Below are 27,440 nucleotides of genomic sequence, written 5' to 3' on the forward strand. Positions count from 1 at the left end.
AAAAAATAATTTTGAGCCTGCGAAATTTCATTTTTTTGACTTTTTTCGTCTTTGATTTTTTATGTTTTTTCATGATCTACTAACGAGATAACCTCCGAAGAGATTTAAGACCGAGCTTCTCTTCCAATTTGCATCGTGCTCCTCTTATTTTTACCTAAAAATTGGCTGGATGGCACCTACTTGTTTAATGCCGACTCCGAACGGCATCTGCAAGGCTGATGAGTTTTCACTGAGAGCTTTTCATGGCAGAAATACACTCGGAGTGCGTGCCAAACACTGCCAAGGGGCGACCCCGCTTAGAACAATTGTCTTCTAATTGAAAAAACTTGTTTCTAAAATTTTTGATGTAGCTTTGCCCGGGGTGTGAACCCAGGATCTCCGGTGTGGTAGGCAGAGCACGCTACCATCACACTAGGGCGGCCGTCATGAAAGCTATAATAACTATTATTTTTATAGCAAAACTTAAAAAAAGAAACAAAAGTTAATAATTAGGAACGTATTGATGAACTTATGTGGTTGGCATTACAAATTCACCCTAATTTCTTTGGTTAAAATTTTCACCAATAACAGTTATTTGTAATTACTGCGAAAAACTCATCACCAGCGTTACCAGAAAAAAAATTTAATTGGAGCTAAAAAAAAGAAAATTAGGAGCTAGGAAGAGCTAAATTTAAAAGCCAATTCATTGCAAAAAGAGCTCTATGTTATTTTTTCTATAGTTTTTTTTTTATATTAAACGTAAAAAAAAAAAAATAAAAGCATTAATATCAGAATAAGATATTGTAACGAATTTACTGCAAATCCTCTTAATTGTATATTCCGATCAGTTCTCTTTTTAAAATAAAGTTTATCAATAACAGGCTTTTCTGATCTAAGTCCAGCGTGCAAATAAAACTAAATTATTCCACTATTATCCCAACGTTTCGCTAATCTTTGTTAGCATCTTCAGGGGACATTTATTTTAAAAAATCCCTGCCACAAACAAAGCAAATCCTCTTATTTGCAACCTTTTGCTAAGTTCGAATCACTAAACTGTTGAATAAATAACTCCAATATTTAATAACGCAAAATGGCCTTTATTCAAGTACTTTCAAAATAACACTTCTATTGGTCGACAGATAGCGTGCTTAATCGAAACTGATTTCCGTGCCTCTACTGTTGTCGCCTTTTATACTGTCTGGTTTCCTCGTTGCATACTTCTAGGCTTTTCCATTCCAGAACTTACTAGTTAGTTATCAGCTACAAAATCACCAGCCACAACTATGTGTATAGCTTCTCATATGCGCGTGAGTAATACTTGCACAAATTATTGCCCTCTCTTGTGAGCACCTCAGATAAGATATATGCATGTGTGTGGGCGTTGCTTCTCCGCTGCGTGTACGTACATATGTGTAGACATAATGATTGATTCGTTTATGTAGATACATAATGATTGATTTATGGATGTGCATACATCTCACTCTTAGCATCGGCTTAGAGATGACAGTAGCCCTTAGTGTTGCTAATATTCGTAACAATATAATGATTAAATAAAAAAATCAAATTTACACAATTTTTTATAATTAATCTGCAGAAATTAATCACAAATAAATTCCACGATATAAAAAATAAAAAAATACTTGGCGCAATTTACCTCCAAGGAGACCTAGGCCGAGTTTCTCTTCCAATTTGCGTCGTGCAGTTTTTTAAATTTTTTTGCCGACTCTGAACGGCATCTGCAAGGCAGATGAATGTTCACCGAGAAGCTTTTCACAGCAGAAGTACACTCGGAGTGATTGCCAAATCACTGCCGAGGAGCGACACCGCTTAGAAAACCTTTTTATAAATTTTCGATGTTGCTTTGCCGGGATTTGAATCATCGCACCATGGCGGCTGTCAGTTCTCCGATATGGTTAGCCAATATACAAGTAAAATCAGGTGGCAGAGCTAAAAGAAAGCTGGCAGATAAACCCTAAATTGTGGAACTATATACCAGAAAAAGGAGTTAGATCTTGCTTCAAAAGTACCAAATTGGCAACACTGCACAATACTATGTAATTTCAATGGGTTGTCCTGAAAAAACATGATCTCAATAAATTTGATTGTCAACTATAAAATGGTCAAAGTATTTAAAAACGTAGTAAAGAGTATTGCAGAGAGTCGACGAAGATTTATTACAACATTAATTTTCATTTACATATATTATAAAAATGCAGAGTTTATTTATAGTAGCTGTGCCAAAAGATACTTATTTATAAGCTTTGCATTTCATTCAGCGAGAGTATAACAAACGGTTAAGCTCAACAATTTCTGTTATTCATTCAGTATTCAAAATCTTTCAAATGAAATTATTATTGCTGCTATTCAATATTTGCTGGATGGCATATGCTTCAAGAGTGGCTGATTTATTAGGCACCTTAAACGTTATTGCCAATGCCCGAAGTAATATCATATTCATGAATGAACCAAGTGAAGTGGAGTTTGAGCAAATTATACAAAACCAACAAATTCCAAGATCCATAATTACAACAAATCGAAATGCGACATTATATCAATGCTCTGATACATATGTACTATTTGTGGTATTTTTGGCCGATTCAAGGACAACACAACAACAACAATTAGAAAAATTGGCTTACACCGTAGTAAATTGCAGATATTGCTTTGTACTTTTTATGACGAAGCGCCTTCAAACTACGAATATGCTGTGGATTTTCGAATGGTGTTGGAAAAATCAGTTTTTGAATGTTTTATACAAATCAGCAACAAGTAATTCTTCAATATTTACCACTTACACGTTTCATCCACGGATTGAACTGTTGAATACGTCTCTTAGCAAGTATTTTGAAAAACTTAGACGAAGACTTAATTTTCAAGGATTAACCATACGATTTAGTGGTGGTATACAAATTCCACGTTCGATAGTGTATGAGAATGAAAAGGGTAAATTGGTGCTGAAAGGTTCTATGCCACGTATATTGAAACTTTTTGCCAAAGTATACAATGCTACACTGAAACGTGTTGCACCCTTAACGGATGATGCAATTAGTGATTGCTTACAATTTTTAAGAGAAAATAAAGTTCATATATGCACTGAGCAGTTATTTATCGGGAGAAAGGTGCATTTGACACGCTCAACTTTTCTATATGAATCAAGTGTATTGGTACCAAATGTACGACCATTGCCAATGTATCAATGTTTTGATGAACCATTCAGTACTGGTGTATGGACAATGATTATAATTTCGTTACTCTTACTTACAACAATGTTGAGTTTGATTTGTTGGTATCGTTATTCCGTCTGGTGTATCGATGATATACTTCTTCAAATATTTGCAAGCATACTTTATTTAAACTTTCGTCTACCACATTTTTCAGGTTATACCCGTAGTTTTATACATGGACAGCTACTTGCATTTGGATTTCTATTAACATCGATTTATTTGGCTTTCCTTTCGAGCTACTTTAGCGCTCATATCTACGAAAAGCCTATTAATAGTTTGGCTGATTTAAAAGAACATAATATATCAATATTAATTGATTTGGAAGATTATATTATTTTAAGAAGTTATTATGTGAGCAACGAGTTTTTCGAAAGAGCATTGGTAGTGCCAACTGCAGAGCTTGAAAAACATCAATTTGCCTTGGATTCAAACTATGCCTATTCTTGTGCTTTAGATAAATGTGGTTTAATTCTAAATCAGCAACGATTTCTGAGGCGACCTAAATTCGTTAAACTTAATTTGCCAATTGCTTTTATGCTGAGTGGAGTGCCTATACAGAACAACACTTTTTTAGAAATTTTATATAATCGACATAATCAAATAATTTTCGAGACAGGCCTTTTGTCAAAAATTATGCATAAAAGTTTTGCTGATTCAGAGGAATTAGGAGTTTTAACATTGTTCCACACGGAGGCATTTGAAATGATAATTAAGCCATTAAGTATTGGCGATATTTATTTGCCTCTAACAATATTGAGTTTGGGTCATTTAATTGCTTTAGTGGCTTTTATTTGTGAGTTAATTTTACGTCGAAATCGTAATTGAATGCGTTGAGCTTTTGCATGTTGCTACAGTTTAACGTTGGAAAATAAATTAAATGAATTATTAGATGTTGTGAAATACACTTGCGAAATTCACAGCTTTGTTATCAAGTTATCTGGCTAAAACGGCTGCACTTCATAATCCCGACAAGTTATGCCTAATCCCAAACATTTTCAGAAATTTAAACATGAAAAATACAAGGAAAAAAGATCCCAAAAAGGCAATAACTAGGAAAGTTCTCGATAGTAAAAAAAAAATATAAACCAAACAATGAAATACGATGCAATTTAATTAATAATATTAAATTCAATTAATAAATTTGTCCATATGTGGTCAGGATGTTCGTCGGGATTTGGTGACCAATCTCACCTCACACAGCAAACATATTCACAATAAACTTATCTTTTAATTCACTTTAAATTAATATAATTAAAAGTAATTCAAAAATTAAGTTGTGTTTTGAGTCCTTGCAAGCGAGTGGGCACTGTGGGACTGCCCAAACGATTAGACAATTGAAAGATGTCCTATTCATCATGGTTTGTTATTTTATTAATTTGTTCATCCTGAAGCAATTATAAAAAAATTATATTCAATGACAAGCGCGTTTGATATAATTAAATATATTTATAATCAAGGTCGGAATTCAAGGGGTTGATAAGCGCAATACAAAGCTTTATAGCTTCAAGGCTTCCGCAATCTCAGCTTCAAGGCAACCTCACCTACGCGAGCGGAATCCTGTTACAAAATGAATGTATTGTGACGAATATTCACATCAATAAGTGATACTAGAATCCCTAATCCGATACTAAGAAGCCATTTGTATGTGCGTAAACAAATCAATCATCATTTACACATGTATATACATACAGTTACATACATACAAGGCAGCAGAGAGATACTCACCATCAGCCCAAGTAGTACTCACATATACACACGCATATGGCTATGCGAGAGACTATAAACTAAAAATATACATGTACATATATGGCTGGTAACCAAGCATGAAGTTCGCGAAGTTACTAGACCTTAGGAGAAATGGGTGGTCAAGGCAACAGAGTGTATAAAAGCAGCGAAAGCCTTATTGTGAAGTACCTCAAAGTAGTCTAATAAAAGACCATTTTGCATTATTGAATGTTGGAGTTATTTATTCGATAATTTAGCGATTCGAAGTTTACAGAAGGTTGGAAATAAGCGAAATTTCCCAAAATTCGTTACAGTATCATACACATACATATATAGCAGGGGCGGCTCTGATGACCCCAAGTTCCTCATGGAACTAGAGGGAGGGGAGGGCGAGAATGGCCTAGAAGGTTAATGTGGTCATATAAATCGTTCCCGAGACGGTCGGGCTGGTACCTTAATGGTGCTTTGTTCCGGAACGTACCGAATCTATATATATAAACGATAGCTCGTCGATAACAAATCTATATCCGTCAAAGGGCCATCAACATCAATAACACTCCCCAAAGCCTTCGGGGATTGTCTTTATCGTTAATACAACAACAACAAAATGCCATTAACCAGACAGGTGAAATCAATAATACAAAATGGAGTCACATGTGACAATACTCGCGCTCATAAGTTTAAGTGTTGCTTCTTGACCTATCTGCAGCATTGATTTTTTCAATATCATAAAAATACTACATTAATGCCTTTCTGAAATATGAAGTAACTTGAGGAAAAATAACAACTGCGGTCTGTGTTTCCTTTTGTGTGAGGGATTATTTACATTTCCTGAGAGGAAATGGCAGAGTTGTTTAGGCTAGATCATGTATGACGCCGTGAAATTTTCAATGAATGGTCTTTTATGATAGGAGTTTTGGTTCACACGAGAAAAAAATGACTCATTGCGTATACATCATTCGCCCCTTAGTTAACGTAACTAAATGGCTTCGTAGTATCACATTGTCCATAACTCATGGAAAGATACTGCTGATGTATCATAATATCATGCAGTGGCGGAGGAGTATCTGGGAGGCTTGTAATACCAAAACTTGCTATTTATGGTATACGGTCACACGACCCAACATTTATCTATGTAAACCAAGCGCTGAGGTAGGCTTATTGAGCAGAAAGAGGTGGCTGAGGTAAAAATATATAGCGGCAGAGGTTTTGCAGCAATGATGCTAAAACAAATCAGAGTTTATAGATTTACCTGATGGCAAAAAATACTTGGGCTTAGCAGAACTTGATTTGAAACAGCTCTGGTTAGCTGTGGAAACGTTTAGACAAACATGTAATGTTAGTGGTCGTATGATCAAACCTGACAAAAATTGTTCTGAGTTTCTCTATCTATCCACCTGCCTCTCCCTGGCTAAGCTTCTTCTCTTATTTCCTCTGCTCTCTGCATTTTCTAATTTACCCTTATCGGCTCATTTAGTTTCCCTATCACTTTTACCCTTCCGTAAATCTTCCCGTTTTTTTTACTCTTCACACTATTGCTTTTATCCAAGTTTAACTCTCATCTTATCAAAGAGGCATATTTCTGCTTAATAACTGGATTCGCATGAATAGGCCCTGAATGAAAAAAAAAATCACTATTTAGTTTAGATAGAGGGGCAAAGAAAGTTAGTAAGGGTAAGACGACTTACTTATGTAGGACTTCGTATATTTGGGAACCAACTAAGTAGCGCAAAGAAACGGAGAAACAGTGTGCTGACAACAGGTCACAATTTTTGATGTGTTCGTGCAGATCAGTTTTTTACAGAGATTTGTAACTTTGGTCTATAAATGCGCCGACATTTCCAAACTATGTACGAAATTTGTATGAAAATTAAAATTTGAGCGAAACTGGCAAAGTGGAGTCCACAAGCTACACATAAGCTAAGCATATAGTACATAATGACCTAAGTACCTTAGGCACTTTGATTTCCGTAATTCCACGTTCCTATAAATTGAAACATAATTTTTCAAGCTAAACAATTTTATAAAAAATTCAAATATTTTTGAAATTAAATGGTTAAAGAACTCGCACAGAAAAGAGAGATCTGTCAAGTTCACTATTATATTTCTATGTTCCAGCTGACATCTTGGAGTGGGAGAGTGTTTCCCTGGAACTATGTTGCATGCTGGAATGCGCTCAAGCAGTCTTGGTTGATCTCTTCCCCTCATGCACCAGTTAGTCTAAATATTACACATGTAGCTCTACAACAGGGATGGGCCTATTTTCGGCTCCTAAATCAGTTTCAGTGCCAGCGAGTGCTAGGTGAGACGTTTGTGTGTTTTGGGGTGTTAGGGGAGTAAAAAAATACATTGGAAATATCGTACACTTCCTCTGAAACGATATTCATCGCAAGAAGCATTGTAAACTTTGCCAAGTAGCGCAACTAACAGCTGATCGCTCAAAATTTGCACACACGCACAAACATCACTAATGGCCATATTACGGAAATCTTAGGGAAATTGAAGTTAAATTTTTAAACAGACATAAAATGTTATAATTTTGGAATATATAGCATCTAGGACACCTTAATTGCTGTAATTGAAAGAAAATGTTTGCTTATACTCAAGTATTTAATTATTTTTTCTAAATTTATCTTTAATATTGATGCAATGATTGATCCAATGCAACTCTGCTCTTCCTATTGTTCTTCATTCCACTCCATTCGAGTGTCTCTTTTACTGAATTCGAGTGCCTTTCACTCTATTCGCAACATAACCTCCATTTAAGCTGCCAAACTATATAGTAAACAATGGCAAGAAGGTTGCGGAAACACTAAAACACTGAAATGAAAATATTCTCTCTCAACCTCGAAAACTAACTCCCAAACTGTGTTACGAAAACAAAAACATATATTTTTTGGAAAGAAATACGAAAAACGGAATAACCATAGACTGAAGTCGACTTTATGTTAAGCAGCGCATTATTGACATTCATTTCGCCTTCACATACATTTAATTATATGAAAGGTGATTCATTTTGCAATATATACATATATATAAAAGTATTTAAAAAAGTATTTTTAAAGCAGTAGGATTAGAGGACGTAGTAGTAGAAAAACGTACTAATGCACGTTTCGTATACAATCGTGGGAAAACGAAACCCTTTTCAGACTTGTTGCCAGTGTTGCCGTGAGCCTAGACATAAATGTATCAGTTTACAAATAAAAAAAGGTACCAATAGCATACACAACGACTAATTTTAACAGTTTTATTATAAACATAACTGCTTTCATTTATAAATTTCAAATTATGGAGGAATTTTCAAATGTCTTCAGCTCACATACATATATCGTTAAATCCACACTGCAAAAATTGTTGGAGCATGTGTTGCATGTGTGTTTAATTTACGGCGACCATTTTTTTAATTTTAAAACTTGCTTTGTTTATGATTTGAATCATAAAGGAACTTTTAAAATTACAACCGAAAATTCAGTTCGAGTTGCGAATCACAAAAGCGACATTACATATTTGTGGCCTTTAGTGCGAGCGAAGCTGCCGGTAAAGGCTAGTTTATCCTAAAATGCTTAATAATTTGAACACAATAAGAGTGGTGGCAGCTCTATTTTCTCTCTTTATCAATCTTACGTCATACCTGCATTTGATCGTCCCTCACCAAGCACTTAAATGTGCAAAGCGTGCCCGTATGAGCAAAAGGCTCATACTAGCCGTTTCGCCCATCGCTGCTCTACAGTATACGTTTGTCAGTGGGTATGTGTCCCTGCCCTTTTTCATAAAGAGTATCGATGGGGGCAGCATTGGCGAGCACGTTGCTAAATGCACCACTTCTGTTTGGCCATTTTAAGCATCAGCTACGGCTGATTTGATTTTTGATTGACATGACCCGTTGTCGCACACCAAATTTAAATCCTTCAAATCGTTCCACTCCACACTGGCCGGTCTTATATGGAGTTGGTTGGCAAAAATACTTCCAGTAGAGACATAACGTGAAACTTTGGTCACGGCTTTACAAATATGTGAGAATTACTTTTTCATAAAATTGGTGCGAGTGATATCTTCATACCGACCCACAACCACCCACTTTCACCGCGTGCATATACATGCGCGATAGTTCGCATTGGTAAGATGTGTCTATCGAAAGCACAATGTTTAATAGGATTAGATAAATAAAAAAAAGTTATTAAAAGATCTTGCATATATAACAATAACAACAAACACACACAAAAGTTTACATTTGCATATCGTCGACTGGATAAAATAATGTCGTATGTTACATGTGAGCACAGAAAACTGTCGCAAAACATACATAGAAAGTGGCAGCTGATACTTATACTTTGACTAATAATAGGATATAAGTCAGAACGTGAGGATCTTTGAGGAACCCAACTAAAACTTTAGCCGAAATTGAAATAATTGTCCAAATAAACACTAATAAATGCACTGGTGAAATTAAAAAAAAAAAAAAACTCAATAAGCTAAAGATACTAAAATTATTTCAAAATGAAGTAAATATGTATCTTTGAATTCAATATTCATTTTTTTTTATTTCAATACAATGATATTTTATGTATTTTTAAATAGCTTAAACTTGCACTTTATTTTTAACTTGCTCACACTGCAAAAACCAAATAATACCATAACCTCACTTTTGAGGCTATTCTTAAAGAGTACAGTTCGAATACAACAAAAACAAATATACCTTTTAAAAAGCTGTTCTAATAAGAGCTACTAGCGACACATTTGGTGACTAATTTTTCACTTAGATTTTTTTTATTTTTGGCCTATGGAACCCACCATACCACCCACGGACCCTTGTAGTCGGTCGATCGCCGACACTCCAGACACTGATATCGTGCCAAATAAATTACTGCATTGCCTTCTTACAATTACAAATGACTCTGTCGCATATTTAGTTTGTATTTTCTCATTCACAAGCGACTATTCTCTTTTCAATATTAGGCGTTCGCATTTACATCTAACGTTTTCTCATTTATAGCTGTCTATTCTCAAATACAAATGACGCTTCTTCATTCAAACATCATGCCGAAGTGACGCTCTATCATTAACAATTCAGTACTTTCATTTTCATATGACGGTTTCTCATTTACTATTGCCTATTATTATTTTCTAGTGATGCTTTCTCATTTACAGCTGGAAATGGCGTAGTAACGCGAACTGAACTATAAATATTCCGTAAAACTTATCTCTCAGAAACTTCTAGAGCAATCCGATCTTCTCTCGGCACCGTCCACCATTCTAAGGCATACATCAAAACAGTTATGCTCAGAGATTTAGCGTGAAATTGTTCGTCGAGAGCAGACTCTACTTATATGTAGTTATAATAAACATTTTTAATTTATTTCCCATTTCCAGCATACTTACTTAAAATCAGGAAAGATGTTATTGGTACTTTAAGTTGCTTGCGATAGTAGGTATTCACATAGGTGCCCACAAAGTCCAATTCACCTAACATCATTGAAAAAGTGCGCAGTAGGGACATTGGTATATTCGAGAATGATAAATGATTCGGTTGGGCGTCGTTGATCTGTGAAATGAAGAGACATTCAATATATTCATATGTTGTTATTTAGATACCGAAACCTTAAACGCTATACATACATAATTCATATCAACTGAGTCTACCTTTGATAAAAGAATATAAAATGACAATCCAAAAGCGATGATTAGAATAGAGAAAACGATCAATACTTTTATGAGAGTTTGTAGAATCTCCAGAAACATTACAACATAAATGCCCACCTATTGAATTTAAAATATATATGAAGTTAAAATTTTTGTTTTTAAAAGTACTCTTATAGCGTTTTCTTTCTGGCAAAAGTGTTACGATTTTTGTACGCCGCGCAGGGGTTTTTAATATATTTTGTTCTATTCTAAAAAGCAGGTAACGGCTTTACGGGGTGTTTTGTTCTTTTGTAAAAATTTTTGCCTGCTCGCAACGCAAAAGCGTTACACTTTTACCCGGCATAAAATGGCGGTGTGGCAGTGCAACTCTGCTAAATTTTTTTCATAACTTCACAAATTTTCCTTACAAACATAAAATGATAGAGAGCGAAACAAAAATATAAATGAAACTCAATTGACCGCATTCAAAAGGCGACGACCGACCAACTAGACAAGGTTCCTAAAAAGGACATTTCCGACTCATTTGGCAAATTGTATGAGCGTGCAAAGAAAGGTATCCAAGTGAAGGGAGAGTATATTGAATAATAAAAAAGAATTATCTCAAAACACTGGTTGTTTTTATTTTGAAAAATTTCGGTTATTTTTGTAACAGAGAGTGTAGAAGCCTTCAACTCTATTTGAACTGCTATGCGTTCAGTGAGTAAAGGCTCCATTACTGATACTTAGCATAGACTTGACTTGGCTTGCGAACTGTCACTTACAGTTCTGTTAAATGAACTTTGCATGTTACTGATTACTCAAAACTTAACTTGACTTAGAAGTCTGTTAAATTTTGATTTTCTATGTAAGTTCTAAGTGACGTTTACATTTTGAGATGCCATTTGTTTGTTTCCATTTCATTTTGACATTTTGTCATACAAATTGACATTTATTTAAAAATAAATTTCAACGCTGATTATGATGCCAGATTTTATGCGCCAAGTGGAGTATAATCGTGGCTAAGTTGCCAAGTTTACGACAAGTCAAGTCAAGTCTATGCTAAGTATCAGTAATGGGGGCTTAAGTCATTGCAAAGTGAAAAAGCAGATTTGCAAACGTGAGCTTTTTGTACGGATCGTTAGAAGAGAGTTTAGTTTCATTCCGTGAAAAGTTCAATGATTTCGAGGAAAAAACAAGACAATTATTTATTACCTGGTGTAGGTTATACAGAAATCGTAAAACGTACTTGTCGTAGAAAAAACCAACCTAATGACGGAAATGCTACAGAAGTCCAGAGGTAGAATTTTCGCCTCGCGATGATTTTAAGACAAAAGGTTTTCTCGAAATCATCGACAATCTTCACAGTGAAAGTATATGGAAGTTTCAAAGAGATTTGCATTTCTCATCATCATCATTTTCTCTAAGTGATGGAGACCTCCACGAAGTTATAAATAACTTAGTTATTTTTTATTCTAGAGATTTTGACGAATTTTTCATTGACATGAAACAGTTCCAAAGTTACGTTAACTCCAGATACACTGATGCACAAAAAACTCATAGCCATTTGTATAAGATTGTAATGGAAGATCAATGCATTTCCTAACACAAAAATAGCTCTTCGGATCTTTTTTACATTAATGATCACAAATTGTTCTGCCGAACGATCCTTCTCGCAATTAAAATATTCACAGCTGCTGAAAGAGCTACAGCGCGACAAGAGCGACTCGAGATGTTAGGCATACTTTGCATTGAGTCAGATTTATTGAACAAAATCGATATTGATGATATAATTGATGAATTTGCCGAAAACAAATGTAGAAAACGACATGTTTAAAATGTATATAGTAATTTTATTGATATTATTTCATTGTGACGATAACATTTTTATGAAAGATATAAGTTTGTATTTTTTAAGTGAAAAAAAGAAGGGAACGGGCGTGAAAAAAGGGCCCCCAATTTGATGGTTGCCTAGAGCCCCATTGAGGGTTAATGCGGCCCTGGGTAGGAGTAACTCTATTAAGGCTTTACCATTTACTTAGGCAACAATTTATTTCAGAAAAGAAAACGCTATTATATTGTTTTTGTTATTACTTGATCAAAACGTTGTAGAAAAAGTAATAGACGGAACCATGATAAAAATACCGCTATCGCTGAAGCGGAATAATGTATATTCGATATATTGCCATCGGCTTGAAATACTGGCCAAACCATAAACAAAGCCGATATGTATAGAACCCATGATATTAAATTAACAATTTCAAAGATATAATGTAGCCGTTGTTGGTACATTTGTAAAAATTCTCGCAATGAGTTGCAGCCAATATAAACTACGATGGCTATAGCGCAGACCATTAAAGCAGTTGAATGATGTAGTCGCTCGTCTGAATCGCCATATTTCATTGGAAATGATTCACCTCCTCCTTCTCCGCCTGGATTTTCTTGCCAATCGGTGTTAGTCAAATTTTTTGGTAGGCTGTGCTTGGATAAAATAGAAAAAGAAGGTAAACAATTTTTTATTAATAAACAGTTCACATAATCTGTACATATTATAAATATTAAATGAGGTACCCTGAAACGTGGTAAGGCCACTCCGCTATTAAACCACACTTCATTGAAAATTCCATAGAAGTCCGGGACATTTAGGGGCCTACGTTTTGAAAGCAACTACGTGCCTAGCTGATTTATCCAAGAGATCCGAAGGCTACGTCCATGTAGCCGCGACTTATACCACAAAAGCCAGCCGATAGTTATTACCGAACGAACCTACTCAAGTGTTTAGGGATAAGTTTTAACTTGTTGAAGATGATCTGAGGAACAAAACTGGTAACCTAATCGTAGCGGGAAAACTCAACGCAAAAGTGGTAGATTGAGGAACGCCGCAGACTAACACCCGGGGAAAGCTAGTTCTTGAGATTGCACCCAGGCTTGGTTTGACTGTACTCAGCACTGGCGCGACTCCAGCGTACGGACGGATTAGACTCAGAAAGCCTCCTACCGAATGCTGGTGGATGGAGAGAACCTAACAATGGTGGACGCCCAACCGTTAACCAAAAGTTCCAATGTGGTGAAGGAGACGGTTCAAGAGACAATGTTCTGTCTACTTGCAATGCATGTATCCGACGGAGAGGAACGTGCAGAGGAAAGAGGCAATTATACTGGTAAAACGTCGAAGTCGCGGGGCTGCAGAAAATGTGCCACATGATACGGAGTATCTCACGCGCGAGACAGGCCTGAGAGCCTTGAGAGGCGGAAGTGTACAAAAGAGCGAAAATTCAGAGAGAATGCGCACGTCACTTAAGAAGACCCCAACGTGGGAGCAATCCACAAAAAAGAACTCAAAATGGCCCTTAGCAGTATGAAACTTGGAAAATCTCCACTGCCTGACGAAATACCCTCGGAAGCAATTAGGTTAGCTGCAAGTCAGACATGCCAGAGGCACAGGTTTAATTAGCTTAACCAGATTACTATCTTCAACTGGTAACGGCAAAAATTAAGTTCGCCATGGTTACAAAGTGGCGGATCCCGAATATCAAAAGTTCACAAGCCATGCGTCAGCCTCGGATTCTATACTCTTATTCGGTGCAGAAGTCTAGGCGGACGTAATGAAACTCAGGAAGCACCCAACCACTAACAAAAAGAAGTCCTGTGAACAGCATGTTTCCTCCTCCGAAATTTTAACATAACACTTGGGCGAGAAATATGACTTTTCTGAGAGCATCCCGAGTTTACATATGCATGTATAAAAATCTTGCTTGGATACTTCTTCAACAGGGTGGGTGCACAACAAAACCTTTGGTAGTGATCGACTTTGTCGGTGCCCGAAACATGGTCATATCCGGCGCATATTTAAATATAAAAAAGATCCATCGAACTACAAGGCTGCCCCTATTGAAAAAGTTTATTAACACGAAGCGAGGTTCCAACTGTGAAATATAATACAAAGTAGTACACCCTAAATTATAGGAGAAGTGCCTATGTTTTATTGAATGAATACATATCTTGGCATGTTTGTTATGGTACTATGCAGTAGCTTTTTAATTTGTCCTGTTTATAGACAAACTAGTGTACCGGTAGACTCTGTCTTGCCCGAAAATTGGTTTGTCTACATTCAAAAAGTGACCCTCGCTTCCCTCTTTCTTCCCTATAACATTCTCTTCTACTTTGTCTCCATTTTTCTTCTCATTCTTGTCCATCCCTTATTACAATAATCCTAATCCCACTCCCACTCCCACTCCAACTCAAACTCTCACTCCCATTCCAACTCTCACTCATACCACCGCGCTAACTCCTACTCCCACTACCACTCCCAGTCCAACTCTCGCTCCCACTCCCACTCCTACTCCAACTATTGCTTCCACTCGCACTCCCACTAAAAACTATATGGAATCAAATTAAAATTTTTAATTTTTAAACTTTAATTAAAAGATACCTTCTTCAAATAATTGCGGAGATAAAGTGAATTAATTCCCTAACAGGAGCCGGAGCACCACCTGCTTTTCCAAAAATTGTTTTCAAAACCATTCTTGAACCATAACGAACGAAATAAAAATACTATCCAAATCGGTCAAGCCGTTTTTGAATTCAGCGAGACTTAAGAATAGTAATTCATTTATATGTATGTATTTATGTCTATAGGTTTCCATACTCACTCATTCATCAAAGATGCATTCCAATTGTCCAATATATTCGTTTGTGCAATCATGGGACGCTTTTGAATGCCGTTCATCATTAGTGATGAAAATATGGTAACAAATAATAAAAATATGGAGTAAATCAATAAATTTGCCAAATGAAAATATTTGCCATATGAATTCCATTTCATTTGTAAATATTTTTGACTTAGCGGATGAGCCAGTAGTTCGACGCGTCCATGGGTGACCATCGTCTGGTAGATATAAATAAGTGTAATATATTAATTTAAATAAATATGATACTGTGGCGAATATTAGCATGTCAATACATTACTATGCTGCTAGTAAATAAATGCACAACAACAGCAAAGTAAGCAGCCACACATACATATATGTAAACAGCAAAGCAAGCAACCACACATACATACAAATAAACAACAAATCGAAGATCAACAAGTAAGGAAGGTTAAGTTCGGGTGTAACCGAACATTACATACTCAGTTGAGAGCTATGGTGACAACATAAGGGAAAATAACCATGTAGGAAAATGAACCGAGGGAAACCCTGGAATGTGTTTGTATGACATGTGTATCAAACGAAAGGCACTAAAGAGTATTTTATGAAGGAGTGGGCCATATTTCTATAGGTGGACGCCATTTAGGGATATCGCCATAAAGGTGCATCAGGGTTGACTCTAGAATTTGTTTGTACAATATGGGTATCAAATGAAAGGTGTTAAAGAGTATTTTATGAGGGAGTGGGCCATAGTTCTATAGGTGGACGCCATTTAGGGATATAGCCATAAAGGTGGATCAGGGTTGACTCTAGAATGCGTTTGTACGATATGGGTATCAAATGAAAGGTGTTAATGAGTATTTTAAAAGGGAGTAATCCTTAGTTCCATAGGTGGACGCCGTTTCTAGATATCGCCATAAAGGTGGACCAGGGGTGACCCTAGAATTTGTTTGTACAATATGGGTATCAAAAGAAAGGTGTTAATGAGTATTTTAAAAGGGAGTAATCCTTAGTTCCATAGGTGGACGCCGTTTCGAGATATCGCCATAAAGGTGGACCAGGGGTGACTCTAGAATGCGTTTGTACGATATGGGTATCAAATGAAAGGTGTTAATGAGTATTTTAAAAGGGAGTAATCCTTAGTTCCATAGGTGGACGCCGTTTCGAGATATCGCCATAAAGGTGGACCAGGGGTGACCCTAGAATTTGTTTGTACGATATGGGTATCAAATTAAAGGTATTAATGAGGGTTTTAAAAGGGAGTGGTGGTTGTTGTATAGGTGGTCGCCTTTTCGAGATATCGCCATAAAGGTGGACCAGGGGTGACGCTAGAATGCGTTTGTATGATATGGGTATCAAATGAAAGGTGTTAATGAGTATTTTAAAAGCGAATATTCCTTAGTTTCATAGGTGGACGCCGTTTCGAGATATCGCCATAAAGGTGGACCAGGGGTGACCCTAGGTATTTTAAAAGGGAGTCGGCCTTAGTTCTATAGGTGGACGCCGTTTCGAAATATCGCCATAAAGGTGGACCAGGGGTGAATCTAGAATGTGTTTCTACGATATGGGTATCAAATTAAAGGTATTAATGAGAGTTTTAAAAGGGAGTGGTGGTAGTTTTATATGTGAAGGCGTTTTCCAGATATCGACCAAAATTTGGACTAGGGTGACCCAGAACATCATCTGTTGGATGCCGCTAATTTATTTATATATGTAATACCTGCCAAGATTTTAAGGGTTTTTTATTTCGCCCTGCAGACCTTTTTCATTTTCTTCTACTTAATATGGCAGGTGTCACAACCATTTTATAAAGTTTTTTCTAAAGTTATATTTCGCGTCAATAAACCAATCCAATTACCTCACCATGTTTCATCCCTTTTTTCGTATTTGGTATAGAATTATGGCATTTTTTTCATTTTTCGTAATTTTCGATATCGAAAAAGTGGGCGTGGTCATTTTATGATTTCGTTCATTTTTCATACCAAGATAAAGTGAGTTCAAGTAAGTACGTGAACTAAGTTCATTAAAGATATGTCGATTTTTGCTCAAGTTATCGTGTTAACGGCCATGCGGAAGGACAGACGAACGACTGTGTATAAAAACTGGGCGTGGCATCAACCGATTTCGCCCGTTTTCACAGAAAACAGTTAATATCATAAAATCTATGCCCCTAACAAATTTCAAAAGGATTGGTTAATTTTTGTTCGACTTATGGCGTTAAAAGTATTCTAGACAAATTAAATGGAAAAGGGCGGAGCTACGCCCATTTTGAAATTTTCTTTTATTTTTGTATTTTGTTCCACCATATCATTACTGGAGTTGAATGTTGACATAATTTACTTATATACTGTAAAGATATTAAATTTTTTGTTAAAATTTTACTTTAAAAAAATTTTTTTTTAAAAGTGGGCGTGGTTATTTTCCGATTTTGTTAATTTTTATTAGGCGTACACATAGTAATAGGAGTAACGTCCCTGCCAAATTTCATCATGATATCTTCAACGACTGACAAATTACAGCTTGCAAAATTTTTAAATTACCTTCTTTTAAAAGTGGGCGGTGCCACGCCCATTGTCCAAAATTTTACAAATTTTCTATTCTACGTCATAAATTCAACTCATCTACCAAGTTTCGTCGCTTTATCTGTCTTTGGTAATGAAATATAGCACTTTTTCGGTTTTTCGAAATTTTCGATATCGAAAAAGTGGGCGTGGTTATAGTCCGATATCGTTAATTTTAAATAGCGATCTGAGATGAGTGCTGAGGAACCTACATACTAAATTTCATCAAGATACCTCAAAATTTACTCAAGTTATCGTGTTAACGGACGGACGGACGGACGGACATGGCTCAATCAAATTTTTTTTCGATCCTGATTATTTTGATATATGGAAGTCTATATCTATCTCGATTCCTTTATATATGTACAACCAACCGTTATCCAATCAAACTTAATATACTCTGTGAGCTCTGCTCAACTGAGTATAAAAAGAATATTCCACATACATACATGTAGTCAGCAGATAAGAGCGAAGAAGAAAGTGAAACACACCATGTTATCCTCAGCTAAGAGCGAATATACCCAAAAAACATTTTTGTCAATTCTCAGTTTGAGATACATTTGAGAATCAGTCCATTTCTCAGATTTCAAACGTTACTTTTCAAATGCATTCAAGCTAAAAGGCACATTTTTAATATGGAATTTTTCTTTATTTTCAAATTGAGAATTTTTGGATTCTCAAGTTTTTCTCAAACGAGAACAAATCGGAACGAAATGGAATCCACTGTTGTGCCACTTTCGGTAAGCAAATTTATTATTTGCCTCACTTCACTTTTAACTCATTTAGATTTATGCATAATGTAGTACAATATCACTTAATATTATTAAAATGTATAAATATATCCTTATTTTTTCACTTTATGTTCAACTTCACCCAATAAAATTGCTTGTTTACATTTCCAGCTAAAGTATGCAAATTAGAGATCGACGAATTATCAACGGCACTATCGATGAAAATATCGATAGCATTGATGTAAAATAAGCTTGTTGTACTATGTTTTATTTTATTTTTGGGTTTCATGAACACTTATTATGTACTTTAAAATTTAGACACATTGGTGCAAAAAGTTTTCACATTATTATTAACGAAAATATTCCATGATATCGATGGTTTTCAACCAGAATGGAACGAAATGCAATTATATCTCAAACCATTCTCAAGTTGAAGAACAACGTTTGAGAAAAATTTGAGAGAATATTTAGCTTCAAATGATTAATAATGCTGAATATCAAACTGAGAATCAATGTTTATCTCAAACATTTGAGATTTTTGTTTTCAGTGTTTGTTGGGTAACATTACTCGCACATGTACATGTATATAGTGAAATAGGCGAACGAAGCAGATGAGGATATTAAAGCAGCGCAAGCTGAGGTAAAGTCAATAAGTTTTATTTGAGTCCGCTATAAGTGAAGTCCGCGAGTAATTTAATTGTGAAGTACTACCACAGTAGAGTTGTGAATAAAGAACATTTAACTTTACTGAATATTTGAGTTTTTGCTCGTCAGTTCAGCGATTCCAACGATAAGAGAAGGTGCAAATAATTGAGAATTTTCAAAATCGGCTACAATATAGAAACTCAAAAGTTATAAAGAAATAACACTGACATTTGTTAAAATGTAGGAATTAGTAAGAGTAGTATAAAAATTATGATTGCGAGATGAAGTTGAAGAACTTTAATACATAAGCTTGGTGTACACAACATTCATAAGTACATAAATAAGATGAAATAAAATGCATTGCGAAGGTAAAAGTTATACTAAGCAAAACTTATATAAATAAATAAATAATGCTTGAAATACTCAAATATGTGTATCTGAGCGGGTCAAATTATGAATAGATTTTTTTCATCAGGAGTATAGCAAAAACGTAATCTACATATGATTATAAGAAAAAGTGTTGAAGACACCATAAATGTAGGTCCGATTTCGAGTTCCCGACTTTTTCAAAATAGATATTTTGCCATACGAATGTAGGGTTTGGCCAAAAAATCTTCATAGCTTCTAACATATTTATAGGAAAAAAATATCATATTGGGCTTACTTTAAAGGTATTTTACGTGCATTTCAGAGATATCAGACTTAAATTATGAGAAATTAGCCTAAAATTAACTTTTAACTACTTTATTATCATTTTTAAGAAATTTCTTATGGACATTTTTTTTCTTTACAGCTAAAATAAGTTCAGAACATTTCCAATAACTTTCATTCGGACATTTTCTAATTCGTTTTAGTAGAAAAAAATTTTCAAAAAAACCTATATATACAAGTAATAAGCAAAAAAACAATTTTTGTAATTTTAATGTAATTTATTTAGAATTGACCATTTTAACGTATTTTTCAAAATAAAAGTAATGTTATGTTATTATTTTTTAAAATCTTGGCTAAAAAAAGCAAGCAGGGTATTACGTCTATATACAACAACTAATATACTATCGTGAAAATACTATAATTGTGTTGTATACGGCAGTGTACTTTTATCAAAATTTATTCGTTCGACACGATACCTGCCACGTAATTTACTTAATATTGTAACGAATTTACTGAAATTCCTCTTATTTGCAACCTTCTGCTAACGTTCGAATCACTAAACTGTTGAATAAATAACTTCACTATTCAATAATGCAAAATGGCCTTTGTTAAAGTACTTCACAATAACACTCGTATTGCTCGCCAGATAGCGTCTTAAATCAAACTGATTGTCGTGCCTCTACTGTTGCTGCCTTTTTACTTTCTGGTTTCCTCGTTGCATATTTCTAGGCTTTTCTATTCTAGAATTTACTAGTTAGTTATCAGCTATAAAATTACCAGCTACAACTACGTTTATAGCTTCTCATATGCGCGTGTATATGTGAGTGATACTTGCACAAATTATTGCCTTCTTTTGTCAGCATCTCAGATAAGATATATGCATGTGCTTGTGCGTCTCTTCTACGCTGCTCGTATGGACATATGGGTAGACATAATGATTGATTTAATGATGTGCATACAAGTCACTGCCTAGCATCGGCTTAGAGATGATAGTATCCCTTAGTGTTGCTAATATTCGTCACAATATTGTAGATGGTGTAATCCAAAATATTTCATATTACGCTCATCCAGAAAACATTTTATTAACAATGTTATTTTATGATAGAAAAGCCATACGTGATAGAGCTATCAAATCAATTTTATACTATCGAGAAAAAATACTTGATCCAACTAAACTCAGAGTTTACAAAAAATATAATATCAATTTTAATGCTTCAGATTATACTGATATGATTGATCTGAAAGACGATAATTTACTATCTGAACCGGCATTCACAAGAAATATTCCATACAATTACTTGGTACAATTCTTAGATTATGATGAGCCAACACTAGATGATCCTAATATTCCAATGCATACACAAGGAACAGAAAGATATGTACAGTTGGTAGCATCTGTTTCCAAACGTGTTATAGAAAAAAATACGTGAACTGTTACAGCAGAAAGTCGTGAAAACAACCACGAATGGAGAGTAAAAAGGATTTTAAAAAATAATAACATAACATTACTTTTACTTTGAAAAATGCGTTGAAATGGTCAATTCTAAGTAAAAAAATTATTTTTTAAATAAATTACATTAAAATTATAAAAATTGTATTTTTTGCTTATTATTTGAAAATATAGGTGTTTTTTTTTTAATTTTTTTTTCTACTAAAACGAATTTGAAAAAAGAAAAACTGCCGGAATGAAAGTTGCTGGAAATGCTCTGAACTTATTTTAGCTGTAAAAAAAAAAATTTCCATAGGAAATTTGTTAAAAATTATAATAGAGTAGTTAAAAGTTAATTTTAGGCTAATTTCTCATAATTTAAGCCTGAGATCTCTACTAAAATTCAAAAACACTATAGATATTAATACAGTTTCTGAAATGTACGTAAATTACCTTTAAAGTAGGCTTAATATGATATTTGTCCTGTAATTCTATCCGAAGCTATGACGATTTTTTGGCCAAACCCTACATTTATATGACAAGATATCTATTTTGCAAAAGTCGGGAACTCGAAATCGGACTTACAGCTATGGTGTCTTCAACAATTTTTCTTAGAATCATATGTACATTACGTTTTTGCTATACTCCTGATGGAAGAAAAATTTTACCCGCTCTAATGTGTATATATTTTTTATGCAATTGGATCACTTACTTCACTAACTCATAAATATAGTATGCACTTATATACTATATGGATGTATATTTGCCAAGCTACTGTCATATTAATGAATCAATTTCTTTCTGTTTTATTGGTTTACAATCTAACTGAAACATATATTTTTATGTACATGTTCTTTCCATGAAACTTTTTAGGGGACTGTACAAAATAATTAAGTAATTACAGAACATATGAATTTATGTACACAAGGTTTATCGAGATAGACGAACATTGAGAAAACACTAATCGACAATTGAAAGTTTACGATACAAAATAATATTCATACAAGTCATACGAAATCTTTGAGGAATATTGAATGTTTAGGTTCTAAGAAAGCTCTGAAGCGACTGATTTGCGTATCGAATAAATATAACTTACTAAGGTGATATCGTAGACTACAGGGTCTGCTTGGATTAATAAGTTTTGTTTGATACTCTCGTTGCTGGGATTATGAAAAATTTGTCGTGAATTTACCATGGACACTCAATCCAGTGTAGCATGAACCTATGGTTTCTCCAGGGTATACCTTTGAGAGTCCACAAAAAGGCTCGGGACCATAGAATGCTGCTATAGCACCCTGCTTAGCTGGTTAGTTTGCCTGTTCCCGGGAATCCATCCTAAGAGAACTATGTTTTTGGTTCCCATATCATTTAGGATTAGCTTAGTAGTAATTCGTAGACATTCTCTACCAAAAACTTCTATTGCATTAATTTCTGCCTAAAAAACGGCGGGGTAGCATCCCATTGGTATCGATTTCTTGAAGTTCGACCGATATATACCACCGACCGCTTCTCCGTCATCAAGCTTCGATCCATCCATGAACCAGACCTCTGAATCAGGGTCACTATATGGATTCGCTGTTGCATATAGGGGCCATTGCATTGCGTAGTTGTAAATTGGAATTTTCAAGTTCGATAGTTCTCCTCACAATATATACATTGTTAAGGCTTGCCGCAGTAGCTCATAAAGAATTCCTCCGTTCCAAATAAGGCCTGCTTTTTCAGTAAGAAATTAAGCTGAAGTTATAGTTGGGCAGCTTAAAGTTGAGCTTTTTAATAATTGCATGTTGGCCAAGTTTCGAATCAACTGAAAATCTCACTGAAAAGGCCCGAAGTATAATAAAGTGCCTAGTTGGGGTTGATAGTTCAAATGTTTTCCTATTTGTTCAGGGCTCAGATTTTGCAAATTTTTTCCAGACAACAAACTCCTACGCGAAAATTACTCTGGACACTGCTTTAAGTGGTAAGCATATTGAATCGAAACTATACAGCCAGTTCCAGGGAACGGTGTGGTCGAAATGCCAAGAAATCATGTGCCCTGCAATATCTACAAATAAGTGCAAGTCGACTTTTAGAAACTTGTTGAAATTACTCTTGCAATAATTTTAATTTTAATGACTTGGGCAGGCGTAAAACAGGGATACACATTTGTTGCAACTGAAAAGTAACAGTCACAAATCTCGTATTTTTCTCAAAATTCTCGGTATCAGCCAGCTTTAGTTTTTTGATTAAAGATAAATTCAGTCGATCTAATTCTCTATATTAAACAATTCCGCATTAGGGAGGTCACTCAATTTCAGCTGGATGCCTTTTGTTAGGATAGACGGACATTGAAAGCGCCCTCTCAACACTGGGAGTTCAGTCGGCTATGGTACAACTGATGAGCAGCTTACTGAGTGGCAGTACTGAAGGGATAACCGATTTGCTCCAGGATCTTGAAGGTAGGGGCTGCCAAGTTGCTTATGCCAATGACCTGGGAATGCTTGTCAGGGATACATTTCTGAATACACTGAGGGACGTGTGACAGGGTTCCCAGGGTGTCGTGACCAGGTGGTCCGAATCATGTGGATTAGCCGTCAGCTCTAACAAAATGGAACTCGTTGCGAATTATGGGCACTCCATAATTTTGACAAAGTTTGGCTGCGGGACGCCGCTTTCTTCTGCGATTATCACACTCATATTCCCACAAGGGTAGAAGGAGTGGGGTTTTAATATCGACAAGAGTCTGGTTGGCCAGTGAAAAGGCAGGACTTAGCCAGCTAAGTTAACACTGGGATGAAATAATATATTGTAGTGTATTTTTATGGCTCATTGTTGACTCCACGCGCTCCATGGATGGAGCTTTTAGGGTTTACGAAACATCATTTATCTATGGTTTTTGGGATGTAGACTGGGCGTTGGCCGATAGGAGTCCATGCATTGTTAGTTATTTGAAGTACGATAAGGTGAAATGACCCAGTCACTTTATGCTCAGCAGTCCTGCCTTGTAAGGACGAGGCGTAAATATCTCGGTTAGGATGACTTTGAATAGGGAATGAATTTGAATATCGAAGATCGATTTGTGCATAATTCGTAGCTGTATCGTTTCCACGGCGCCAACAAGGGACCAAAGTAAAAGTGTCCAAGTGAGCTGTTCCTTAACTGGATCACTGCCACCCAACCTAGTCTAACCTAGTGTTCGTTATTCTGATGCATTTGTCCAGAAAGATGCAGGTTGGGTCTCACAGACATACCAACGCCTAAAAAGAATACGGGAATTTCAAACCCCAAGGTAATTTCGGCTTTGCTTCTCCTGGATACTTATGCGTGCCAGATGCTTTCATAAATTTATTGTTTCGGAGGCAACTTCTTGAGGAGAAGGACCATCTTCTAACAATGAAACTCTAGATAAGGACGGATGCCCAACACTGATATACACACCTGCCTTTTCTTGTAAAAGGCACTAGCTAATTGAAGCATACGCTAATTGTAACGATGGGAATAAGTGTGGGGAAGATGAGAGAAAGATACGACGGAAATAGCGAAAGGAATAGTTCTAGAAACAAGAATGGGAGTGGAATGAGAAACACGAAGAGTCATACAAGGATTTGTTATTGTTGTTGTTGTATTAACAATAAAGACACTCCCCGAAAGCTTTGTTGATGGTCCTTTGCCGGATATAGATCCGGTACGTTTCGGTAACAATGCACCATTAAGGTGCTTGGCATAGAAAGTAAGATGTAAAAGGAGAAGAAAAGAAAAAGGAGGCAGTGGAAACGGAGGAAGCGAAAGAGTGGTAATTTTTGGCCGGATAACGCCCTCCAGGTCTTTTAGTACCTCTCTCTATATCTTTCACCCTTCACCCTTTTTTCTTATAAACGAAAAGTTTTATTTTGAGTTAAACTATCATACTATCGTGTGTAAACTTTCAATTGCCGCATATTGTATATACAAATGATTGCTTTTTGCTTTCTTCTAAACAAAAAAACTCACGTTTATGGCGAGTAACGGTTCTGGTGTCCAAGTAGGATCGTTTAGCGCCAAACGTTTTTTCGCAATGTCATCAGGAGACTTTTGAATTGGGTGAAAGGAATATTTTATCTGTAATCGGAAATTCTGATTACATACAATTGGACAATTCACAAGAGTCCCATACTCGTTGTACAGTTTTAGCTTATTTCCATGATTTTTAATATAAAATTTGATTAACACATTGTGAATTGCCTAAATATGGTTTTCAGGATACATAATGAAGTATAATTTAATCATATACGGATTGTTTATATTCGAAATTTAAGCTCTTTCCTTAAATCTATACGATTTAGAAGTAGATGAAAGTAGTAAAAAAGAAATTTCTGATCCTAATTCATACAACATTGTTCGCTTAAATCAGTGGTGCACTCGAGAGCTTCGGAAAACACTTTTAACTTGTACTTCAAACAGTAAACATTTCATGCGTAAAGTCCATGCTCAAACACTCTCCATGTAAACACATACGTTGTAGAGGTTTACGCCAATCACTATATCTGCGGCGGCGGCGTGGGCGGCGCGCCGGTTTACGCCGGTGTTCTTGGTATAAAAAGCTTTTTCTATTTAAAAAAAATAATATTTAGTAAAGGTTTGGTTTGTATGTATTTAAGGGAATCAACATATTGGCGATTTCGGAAAGATCCAGAACTTTTGCCTCAAAGTCTCGCGGATCGTTGAAAAAATTTCAAGAGCAGCTCCTTGCGGAGGGACTGTCCTTCATTCACTTACTCCAGGGAGGCTTCGAACCTAGCCCCGGCCTAAGGGACTGGTACTGCTGCGTCTGCCGAAAAAAATTTAAGTACTTAAAATGGTCACACTTTTGTCTGTATGTCTCGTACAAAGCGTAGTTTCACCGAAGGAGATATTCTGGTCTAACTTCTAATACTCGTTATCGACACGATTTCTTTAAATTATTTGTTACCCCTAGCTGGTTAATCACGCCAAAGGGGGCATCTAGATTTTTCGGCTGTTTTAAGAGCTATAATTCCCGAAGTGCGAACAGTAGCAATCCTGTCCACCACCAGTCGCTACCACGCCTCCAGCCTCTCATACAACATGCCAGAACAGAAGCTATAGGACTTCGAACTCATACCTTCGTGAACGTCACTGCAGTCACTTAGGGAGTAACTATTCGGCCAAGGATGTCGCCCTCGAAATCATAAGCAGTCCAAGTGGATATTATTGCGTAACTCATGGGTGAAAATAGTATAATCCTACATAATTTAAATTTTACAAGGACCCTGGATACTTTTTGTTTTAAATGTTGACCAAAATTTGCAGACGTTTTTGTTCGAAACATTGATTTCAATAGTCTTCGCTAAACCAAAACGATATTTTATAATGAAAGTCGACCGATTTTAACTTGAAATATGTTAAGGTTATACGCTCAGTTCAAACTGTTGTTTTCCGGCCTTTTGAATCAAGAATTCATTATGAATAACCGCGTAGCTTCAGTTTTCAAACTAGTTCGACTGTCCACTACGTTAGAGCAGTAGCACACCCGGTCATTTGTCGACTGTCTGGGGAAAACTTTTGCTTCACCACTTTTAGTGTTCTTGCGAAGGACAAATCTTCACCTGGTAAACATATTTGCCTACGTGTTCACGTATGTAACAGGAGCCGAAACGTGTAGGTGATATTTAAACTTGGTTGATAGGCTGTAAACAATGTGATTCACTCCAAGGGACTAGTTTTGGATAGGGCGGCCAACTTTAGGAAATGTTAAACCGGGAGATTTGGGTGTTGAATAATGAAGTGGGAAAATCAAAATTAATACATCAGACGTTATTTTAAAGTTTCGCAAATAAACAACAGATGTTTGAATATAAGGCCAAGTGATTTTTCAAACCCTCCTACCTTCAACTTAAGTATGAGGAGAGAATTATTTCAAAGGAGAGTTTAAAGCCCTGGGACCTACTTACTAAAGGATTTTGCATCGCTTATTATTTACGCCAACAGGAATATAGAATTTTTGAAAAAATCAAAATTTTTTCGTGTAACTTGCTTTTTTTTAACAACATAAGGACAATTTGAAAACATCTTCGACTTGGGTCATTTTATTCGAATTCATTGTTCCTTCTTAATTTTTTCAAAAAATTATGCAAAGTGAGCATCTAAATTTTTTATATAATTTTTCTTTTAGTGTTCTGTTTTAATAACTTGGCTTTTTTAAATTACTTTTGAACGGGTAGGAAGAGTTAAATTTCGCAATTAGTTTCTTATAA

The 27,440-nt window shown here is 35.6% G+C and overlaps 1 protein-coding gene across 1 annotated transcript in view; it reads right to left on the reverse strand.

Moving 5' to 3' along the window:
* Positions 1-27,440, reverse strand: part of TrpA1 (Transient receptor potential cation channel A1) — a 201,784-nt gene that overhangs the window by 50,688 nt on the left and 123,656 nt on the right. Inside the window, exons 12-15 of the mRNA XM_067788778.1 lie at positions 15,197-15,432; positions 12,639-13,020; positions 10,569-10,685; positions 10,308-10,470 (exon numbers count right to left, since the gene is read on the reverse strand). Of these exons, the coding sequence (XP_067644879.1) occupies positions 10,308-10,470; positions 10,569-10,685; positions 12,639-13,020; positions 15,197-15,432 (898 nt within the window). The remainder of the gene's footprint in view (positions 1-10,307; positions 10,471-10,568; positions 10,686-12,638; positions 13,021-15,196; positions 15,433-27,440) is intronic.

This window comes from Eurosta solidaginis, chromosome 5 (genome assembly GCF_040869045.1).
Source record: "Eurosta solidaginis isolate ZX-2024a chromosome 5, ASM4086904v1, whole genome shotgun sequence".
NCBI classification, from domain to species: domain Eukaryota; kingdom Metazoa; phylum Arthropoda; class Insecta; order Diptera; family Tephritidae; genus Eurosta; species Eurosta solidaginis.